Source organism: Ciconia boyciana, chromosome 25 (genome assembly GCF_034638445.1).
Source record: "Ciconia boyciana chromosome 25, ASM3463844v1, whole genome shotgun sequence".
In the NCBI taxonomy this organism is placed as follows: Eukaryota; Metazoa; Chordata; class Aves; order Ciconiiformes; family Ciconiidae; genus Ciconia; species Ciconia boyciana.
Genome location: NC_132958.1, coordinates 4,412,622 through 4,422,020, shown reverse-complemented (window position 1 = coordinate 4,422,020; position 9,399 = coordinate 4,412,622). Strand labels below are relative to the sequence as shown.

The window sequence follows — 9,399 nt, the reverse complement described above, 5'->3', positions numbered from 1 at the left end:
CGCATAAATAGCACAACACATAAAGCTATACCAGACAGCAATGAATGTTTTTTTCAACTGTCCTCAGAGGAGCGTGGAGCACGTTGGCAGTGCAGTGACATCTTTATTGACGGACTGGCAGACACACAGATGGGCAGAGCCCTGTTGTCAGAGGAAGGTTTCATGCTGGGGATTATAGCAGAATTCTGGAGAAAGAAATCTCCCAAAGCTGGTGCTGCTGATTTCATTTTCATTTTCTCCAGTGCTTTCCTTTCAAACAGTAAGCGCTTTAAAGACATTAACAAATGCTGCCGGACTCATCTGGGAGAGAGGTTGGTATTATCCCCTACTGCATGGGTAGGCTGTGCCCGAGACAGTATTGTTCTGCGGGACAGGATGATACAATTCTCCTCATCTTTGTTAACTTTTTTTTACAGCTGAGATGTCCTAAGTTTGTGTAACTTGCCTAGAAGTCACACAGCAAATGAGTGGCTTAACTAAACGGATAGAGCTTCCAAATCTGGGGTCTCTACCCCCTGCTGTGGATTGCATGGTCAAGAGAACAGGCCGCTGATAAAGCCTGCGTCCATCCTGTGTCCACAAGTCTTGGGGAGGCTGGGTTATTCTTGGGTGCTAATACATCCATGTTCTCTAAACATAATATTCGCTTCAAAACAGGGCATGCATCCTTGCGCTTGTTATTCCGCATTTTCTGCCTCCACGTCACTGTCATCTGTGAGAGGGAAATCGCGCAGGGTTTTCTGAGTGGTGTAGCTTTTGGTCTGCATGGGGCATTCCTGGCTTAAGATTGCCTGGGTAAAGGAGGGAAGAAATAATGCTTTAGTAAAAATGGTGATTAATTTGAATAGCTAACAGGAGCATTACCACTTCTAGAGAAAGCCAAAGCAGCCAACAACTTTTGCCCAGGGAATGCAAGCTGTGAGTTAGGGAAAGGACCACGGCTCTAAACTTTTCTGGTTTTATTGTCTTGAGTTTTTTGTCCCTTTTTTGAGGGCAGAGTAGAGCCCAAAAGGGAAGACACAGTCCCGCGCAAATTTATTCTAATCCCCCCCCCCCCCAAATCTCTGGATTATCAATCCCCTGTACTTTAAGAGAATAAAGTATACTTAAACTCACAATCTTCTCCTCTTTAGCAGGAGGGTTGCGCAAGTACCAACAGAGAGGAGCGTAAGCAATATTGATAACTCCAATGATGATCATCAGCCAGGGAAACCCAATAGCTCGTACAATTGCACCACCTGTGGATGGACCTGCAGATTGAAAAATTAAAAAAGGCTAAGATGACAGAGAGCAAAAGGTGCCTTTCCAGTCTGGAGGGGGCTGTGAATCTGTGGTGGCTGGGTTGCAGACTCAGTGCCCGTTGCTTGCAGCAAACGCAGGGTGGAGGAGAGGGAGCGATAAATCGAGTGAGATGCACACTGAGCGCGTCTCCCCATGGGTAAGAGTTCATCCATACCAATCGCGAAGCCCATGCAGAAGGCGACATCAGCTATGGCGTAGACGTTGCCGTAGACGGAGGTGTGGCGAAGGTCCACGAGGTAACCCATGATAGGCATCATTGAGGAGTCCACCATTCCTGCCCAAAGCAAGAAGGAGCTGATCAGTCATCGCCTTCTCCGAGGGCAGTGGTGAGTGCTGCGTTTGAGCTGTGTTGCACAGCCTGACCACCGACAGCTTACCTATGGCAAAGCCAAGCCCACCATTTGGGGCAATCAGCCCGTAAATATTTTTGGCCAGAGGTACCTTTGAGAGGAGAGAGGGAGAGAGAGAGGATATATGAATGAGGCCAGAAGAACTGTGTGAGGTGCGAAGGTGTAACATCGATCTGTGAAACCGATACACACGTGCAGCCACTGAACATCTACTGACTGCCGGGCACGTAACCCTGTTGCAGTACTATCACCCGCACTGCCCCTGCTGATTCTTCGACAGAAAGGCCCCAAAATTGTCTTCTGCTACTTACACAAAGGAGACTAATTCCCACCACAGCCATGCCGATCAGGGAGCACAGCCACCTGCAACGAGGCCGCAGTTAGGAGAGGGCAGATGTTCTCAGTGTGCACACCACCACGAGCGTAATTCATGCTGAAAGCGCAGGACTGGGCTGGGTTGAGCTGGAATCTCTTAGGTTCCACTTACCGGCCCATTTTGTTAGCCAAAATCCCGAAGAGATTGGTGCCAATGAGGTAGGATATACTGGCAGGGAGGAATGCCATCCCTGAGAGAGAATAAAAAAAGAGTGTGTCATCCCCAAGCAAATACAGGGAATTTGCAAAAATATTCACTTCAGTAACTGCTTCTCTCATTTGGAGAATATCAAGAGCCAGGCAAGGCAAGCTAACGTCCGGCACCCACTGCGGGGGTGCCTGTCCAGGCAGTGGTGCTTCTCCATGTCCTCCACTGCCGTTGCTCCGTGTCAGGGCTGCGCTGGCTGCCCTGTTGCTCCGTGCCCTGTAGAAGGGTGGGCATCCCTCTGTGAAGGTAGAGGGAGTCATAGAAAGTGCATTTCCTTATTGTTGGGGGGAAACTGAGGCACAGTGATTCACCCACAAGATCTGGGTGAATGATCTTGTGTTAAATATAGAACTTTTTTGTCCCTTCTGCCTTAATAAACTCATTGTTCTCTCCCGTCATAGCTTCTTCCTCTTCCACCTTTCTCCCCTTGCCTTCTGCTTTTCACTTTCTAAATAAAGAGGAATAAAATAACTGCTTAAGTAAAAAGCTTAGGTATCATTACATAGTCAAAATTAAATATTTGCACTGTTTGCTGATTTACCAGTTGTTTATTTTTAATATACTCTCCCACTGACTATAAATAAAACTGATCAGCTCCATTTCACTAAGACAACTTCCTTATTGAAACAGACTGATTTATGTTTAATTTTCTCTCCTGTCTTTAACAGCTACAGAACACCGTTAATCCTCCAGGTTTAGTCCAAGCTCTTCTGTTTGTTTTTTTTTTCCAGAATTATGGGAGTGGGCAAACCGAAGCATACAAATAAAGAAGCCCCTGGAGTTCATAATAGCTTGTGAGATGGGTGACTTGCAGTTGAACTGTGTCTAAATCCAAATTGCTCTCGAATCTCAGGTACCTGAAAATCTAGTGAATATATTTGGGATTTTCTTTGATGCCTACTGACCTCTGGGTCCTGCTAAGTCACCTCAAAGGTTCCCCTTGAGTTCAGTGGTGACGGGAGCAGCCCTGAGTGCATTTCTCAGCCTGTGACATCTGTGGTGTCCTGCTACTCTGTCCCTTCTCCCCACTGCCAGAATCCTTGGGCCGCTGCTTTACGCTCGCCCATCCTTGCTCAATCACTTGCTCATGAGAAGCATCGTAGGCTCTTATCGGGATGGATGCTCCTGCCTGACCAGAGGATAACTCAATTAAGAGCTCTCTCAGCCCTCCTGCTCCCAGGCTGCAATTCAATTTGGGATCTAAGTGTAGCCTGGGGCACCCCCCGGGTCATTCCTCAGCCAATTGGGTTTTATAACAATTAGTTTTTATTTTTGTAGCGAACACAGACAATGTTATCTCCATATCACATTTTCTAGGCAGCTGGTAATTAGTGCGTACCATCCTGTCCTGCCTGGGACTCTCTAAATGGCCTTGTTTTACTCAGAGCTGCCTCTGCAAAACCCATCTGGCTGCCACGATTTCAGCCCAGCACGATACCATTATCTGCCCTGCAGAAGACAGGATTCGACAGGCTTCCCATGCACGAAACAGCCTTTCTTCCACTGCTATTGCTCTCGTGGGGAGTCTGATTCCATACAATTTTTTCAATAATAGAGAAAAGCACATTGTATAGCTACCGCTAAGGACATTTCCAGCTGAAATTGGAGCAACACTCAGCCTGGGATCACTCACTCTGTGCGGGTGAGGGTATATGTTTTCTTCTTTTTTACAATGATACAAGAGATCATTCAATCCATCTCGCAGTGCCAAAGCAGGGCTGGTTCTAGCTAAACTGTATCAAGCAACTGTTCGGGAGGAAAGGCTGCAAAGCACGACACCTACCTAGCTGCCATTTCGGGGAGCACATGGTTTGCATCATCCAGATGGGCAAGGTGGGCTCGAGCATGGCCACCCCCATGTTGGAGAAGCAGAGGGCTCCTGACGGGGAGAAAAGGGAGAAATGCTCTATTTTAGCCACCTCCTGCCGCTGTTTCAAGCAGGCACGAGTGAATCTCTTTAATCAGGAGATGCAAGCGCACAAAGGGGAGCACGGTGCGTGCTGACATCTGCCTTTACCTGCAGCGACCAGGATGTAGGGGTCTCGCAGCAGGGTGGACACCGGCGTGCCTTTGGTGCTCTGCAGGATGGCAAAGGGGGGTTGTGTCGGCTGAGCGCCGTGTGTGCATTCACACCCATCCTCGGCTCGGTGCCTGCATGGCCCTCCTCCCCGGGGAGCGCCCGCTTCGTTCACGCCGCCTGGCACCGGCTCACGCATGCACACATGTCTGTACTCACCTCGGGGGAGATCTTAGAGGGCTGCAGTATGCAGAGCTGCAAAGCTGGGAAGAAAACATTGATGTTAGCTTACTGCTGGAGACAGCATCAATCTCCGTTTCCCTCTGGCTTTTCCTTCAGCGTGGCCCCTTTCATCGGCAGAGTCCCCAGGGATGCAGTAACTGTGTTTGGGGACATCGTTCAAGCGGGCAGAGGGAGAGGTGGGTCCCAGCCCTGCTCCCACGGGAGGGAGCAGCAAAACTCCCTGAAGTGGTCTGTGTTAGAAGTGTTTTGTCAACCCATGAAGCAGTCGAATATGCAAATACTCTCCGTCAGGCTGCCAGCTGCCTGCTGGGGAGCCACAACTAGAGCATGACAGAAATTAGATGTGGAAAAGAACAGGATTAAAAAAGAAAGTTTCATATGTATGGGACCTACATTTCATTTTCCAGAAGCTCTTACATGCTTCATTAGAGATGTCTTGCATTACATCTAGGCAAAGATGGTAACTGTGACTATAATTTAATTAGCTTAATACTTCCCACTAAAAAGGCACATTTCTGCTATCTATAACTTTGCTGTTACACTCTGAAGGCTCTCGTGGCCTGCATCTGTAATACAGCTATCAGAGAAAGAACAAGGTTCACCATTTATGCTGGCAAAGTCTAATTCCTTCGTGGCATGGTGAAGAGGCTGCAGACAAGTGTGCCTTCACAAAGAATTCGCAGTTCAAAGAGCTTTACTGAATGTGCTATTCAAGCCACTAAAGCAATCAAGGGGTTTATTAAGTAATGAGGGACTAATTTTTACTATATTGCTATGTCAATCATCTGGTGGTAGAAAACATATGATTTAGCAATAACAGAATAAACCAGTGCTGATGATATCACCCATGTTGTATTAATCTGCCTCTTCTTCACGTAAGCCCTGTGAGATTCTCCCCGAAAAGTCCGCATTTAAATATTTTCACATGATTTTTTTTTTTTTTGGTAGGATTAAACCATTTGGCTTCTCACCTCCATCCAAGAGGGCGAGGAATGCCAGGACCAAGAAGGGAGATGATTTCCCCACGAACTCGTACATCACGCTCCCAAAGGGCGCCCCGACTGCAAGGGAAAGGCTGCGTCACACAGCGGCAGTGCCACCGTCCCCAGCGCCCGGGCAGCAGCGCTCGGCTCCTGCCGTTGTGGTTTTCTCTGAGTCCCCCGGCAGGTATTTGGGGAAGGTGGTGGGAAGGTGTCGGGTGCAGCGGGCAGTGGCCGTGCAGAGTGAGCAGAGGGAGGGAGGAGGACAGGCCAGCCATGCCCGTGGGATGCTGCCGGGGAAGGGGCACAGCCAGGCAGGTGGAAGCCGTAGGGGATGGCCAACAAGGCTCTGGAGATGCCGTTGATTTAAACCCCGTTGGGAGCAAGGTTTCCTTACTCAGCACACCCAAGGCCAGGCCTCCAAGAGCGATCCCCATCGCGTTGCCCCTCTCGAAGTCGTCCGTGTACACGCTGGCCAGCATGCCCAAGCCTGGGAGCAGACAGAAAGCAGAGGCCACGTGAGGCTGGCTGGTACCGTGGTGGTGGGGCTCATCTCTGCAAGCAGCCTGGGCTTTTGGGGGGATTTATCTGCTTGCCGGCTGGGCTGTGTAGGTGCACCATCTGTACTAGCCAGGCAGGCACAGCAAGGAGGAGGAGTTTGAAGCCGAGGAAGGCACGCGGTGTGTCTGTGCTGCTGATCATTCCTGAGATGATAATTGAACCCAGGCAAGGGGAGCTAACACAGAGACTAAGGTGTAGCTAAAACATTTACCTGCGACTGATGAGAACGATGACCCAATGCCTTGGAGGGCTCGGGCGATGAACAACAAGGTGTAGGTGCCTGAGAAAGCAAACACTGTGGAGGAAGGAGAGAGACGGTGTCAGGCAGAGCTGCGGACTGAGCGTTAAAACCCTGCAGAGGGTAACAGTGGCCTCAGCTTGCACCAGTTTGGGTGCTGGAGGGTGCTGGGTGCCACTCGTCCTTTCTTGTCATTGATTTCTGAGACTGGTTGCTCTGCTCTCACTCCTTTCTCCTGCATGGGGACAGCAGGAGACCTTTGGGGTCAGCAGGGACAGCAGGGTCTGTGCAGGCACAGACCAAAGTATTTTCTCCTGTGCTGCTGCATATGAAGGGCAGACGGAAGGGCAATACTCACTGACTGTGGAGAGGAACATGATAATGAATCCAATGAACATGGGGATGTGGTATCCTATCCTGGAAAAGGAAAAAAGAGGCATCATCTCAGGGAGGATTCCTCATTCCAGGTTGAGATCTGGTCTTGCTGCCCAGCCTTAACACACACACTTCTGTGGGCTGGTGAGCATCTCCTGAACGTGTGGATGTGCCCGTGAGTGCTGCTCAAGGAAGCAGCCAGTGTCTAATTGCCCCCAGCTAATACTGTAAAGCACACCCAGAGGCATGGCTCTGTTTTGCCAACTCATCTGCCCACCCAGACCATGTGGAGATGAGCCCAGCACCCCTCACATGTGTCTGCTAGAGACAAACGCAAATTAAAACTCGCGCAGAAAATCTGAACATTATATCCATAGCGGGGTGGGAATCTTTGTTTATTTGATGGTTACTGGTATTAAATAGCATCTGTCTGCACCTGAGGAGAGCATTAGTGAGGCTTATGTTGTGCTATAAACTTGCAAGCCATTTGTAGGCTTTTAGAAAAGGTAAAAATCATGCTTATTTTGATGCATATATTCTCCCCCTTGCTATTTTACCCACCGGTTCCTGTAATTCCGTGATTGCAGGGGCTGCACGTGTGCAGCACAGACCTTCACTGCTCAGCTAATGCTGGTTTCATTAGCAGGCAGGAGCTGCCTGTCCCTGAAGGGCTACACCCCGGTACAAACCCAGGTCTGTGACCTACCTGTTGGTCAGGAGACCCACGGACGGGTTGACCACCAGCTGTATGAGAGCCTTGGAGGCAAACAACAGCCCCACGCGGACGTTTTCCTTGGCGAGGAACTCCTCGCCCTCTGGGCAGCCGCTCGGTGGTGGTGGGCTGCTGGTGGGGGGCTGCAGCGGGCGGCTGCTCTCTGTCCCGTTCACCAGCTCCGCAGTGCTGGCGGAGCCTGAGACAGTCACCGTGGTGTTGTCAAAATAGGAGAACATGGAGGAGAAAGGAGGAGCCTGCAAGGCTGGAGGAGCCGGCTCAGTCCGGGCTGGGACGACAGAGCTGTTAGCGCCTTCGTATTCTGTTGTATAAAGGAAGGTGGGGACGATCGGTACTGGAAGAAAAGCCAGAGAAGGGATTAGTTAGTGATTTTACTCCATCTTCTGGCTCGGCATGCAGCTGAACTGAATGGTGCTGGCTAGGTGTCGGTATCCTGCAAGCTCCCTGCACCCAGCCCTCCCCAGGGCTCTCCCTGCGCAGGGACCCTGCCGGCATCGACCGACCGAGGAGCCGAAACCGTGAGGCAGCACCCGAAGAGCACAGCAAGAGCCGCACACCGTACCCACGACCGTCAGCAGCATGTTGTCCAGCAGCAGCGCGACGAACACCACCACCAGCACCAGCCTCCGCGACGCCCTGCCCGCCGCCAGCCATCGCCAGGGCGCGTGTTTGGCAGCCGGGGGCATGGCCGAGAGCCTGGAGCTCGCAGCTTGGGTCCTGCTGGCTCCTGGTCTTCAGGGCTGAAGGTCTCCTATAACCTTTAAAGGAAACACTCCGGGTTACAACCTCCCACAGCTCATGGCTTCTCCCTTGAGAAGGCAACTCCTGGGGTCACTTGGTGTCTGTGTCCTCCAAGAGCTGGGTGCTCTTCCCTAGGAGCCAGGACCACCAGCTTTGCTATCAAAGACCATGGTTTTATCACGCTTGCATTTGAAGTTGCAGATGGAGTGCGCTCTAACCCATTTCCATTCTCCTGAGACATCTTGTACCTGCTTCAAGGCATCATTTAAGTCTTCTTCCAAAGACTCAAAGCACAAATCAAGCCAGTAGCTTATCTGTGGTAATCTCTACATCTTGTATTCCATGTTTGTTCTTTGGAGATTAAATTAGGTCTCAAAGGAAATTCATTTACCGTACATGTCTTTTCATTTGACCTAATTGAAATGTCATGGCAAGATACAAGACTTAAAAGCCTAACATACGTGATTAAGATCAGAGCTTCAGAGGGACTGAGAGAAGATTGCTCGCTCGATCACACTGAAAATAGCAATCAGAAAATTTGCATGAAACCAACCAAACAATTAGCCATTTAAGTTCCCATAGGTCATAGGCACTTCAGAGACTAAGTGGCAAAATGGGTGGAGCTGGGTCTGAACTAGTGCTCTTTCCAATACTCCTGTGGCTTCCTGAAATCCCAGCCAATGATATTTATCAATTTTTAATTAAAAAAAAGCAAACTGTGCAAACCCTCTATCATCAAATATGAGTGCCGCACAACTCAGTTGGGAAACAGGGATGGTTTCTCACTGTACCTCCAAGTAGTAGCAAAGACCAAATAATAGAATTAATGCAAGAGAAGATGTATATCTATAAAAAAATTTGAGAGAGAGAACGAGTAAGGAAGCATAGACAATAAAGACATGTAGACTAACGTAGCCCTTACGTCTCAAGCCACAAACCCTGTCCCCTTCTCAATGCAAACCTGTTGCGTGGAGCAGAGGAAAACAAACTCTTACCCTGGAGCCCATCTTGGTGCGAGGAGCCGGCTGCCGCTGTGGGAGGAGGTGTGGTCTGCAGCCGCCCCTCCTGGAGGATTTATGATTACCTTTCATCCGAAGAGGATATGAGTGTCCCTCTTCCATGGAGATTTAATTGGAACCTCAAACAAGTTTCATTCAGCCCTGCAGCTCCCTCTGCGTCAGAGCAGGACAGTGGGCTGGGCTGAGGGGGATGAGGAAGAGAGAGGCAGGACTGTTTATCCGCAGCAGAGGCACCCTCTCTCTAGGCTTTCATCAAC

General features: G+C 49.9%; 1 protein-coding gene across 1 annotated transcript; it reads right to left on the bottom strand.

Annotated features, from left to right (window-relative positions):
* Nucleotides 1-677: 677 nt before the first annotated feature.
* SLC18A1 (solute carrier family 18 member A1) lies at nucleotides 678-8,068 on the bottom strand. The gene is made up of 15 exons (XM_072845976.1): nucleotides 7,945-8,068; nucleotides 7,356-7,716; nucleotides 6,633-6,691; nucleotides 6,248-6,331; nucleotides 5,873-5,965; nucleotides 5,467-5,556; nucleotides 4,472-4,515; nucleotides 4,253-4,313; nucleotides 4,019-4,114; nucleotides 2,140-2,218; nucleotides 1,964-2,015; nucleotides 1,680-1,743; nucleotides 1,457-1,576; nucleotides 1,117-1,250; nucleotides 678-791 (listed from the first exon to the last, which is right to left on the bottom strand). The coding sequence occupies exons 1-15, from the start codon at nucleotides 8,066-8,068 to the stop codon at nucleotides 678-680; spliced, it is 1,575 nt and encodes a 524-aa protein (XP_072702077.1).
* Nucleotides 8,069-9,399: the final 1,331 nt, after the last annotated feature.

Excerpts from the sequence above, each read along its gene's own strand:
- SLC18A1 (XM_072845976.1), bottom strand. The coding sequence starts at position 8,068 with ATGCCCCCGGCTGCCAAACACGCGCCCTGGCGATGGCTGGCGGCGGGC. Across the intron at positions 6,332-6,632 it reads CATGTTCCTCTCCACAGTCA|TGTTTGCTTTCTCAGGCACC; the intron begins GTGAGTATTGCC and ends CTTCCTCCACAG. Across the intron at positions 4,115-4,252 it reads CTACATCCTGGTCGCTGCAG|GAGCCCTCTGCTTCTCCAAC; the intron begins GTAAAGGCAGAT and ends TCTCCCCGTCAG.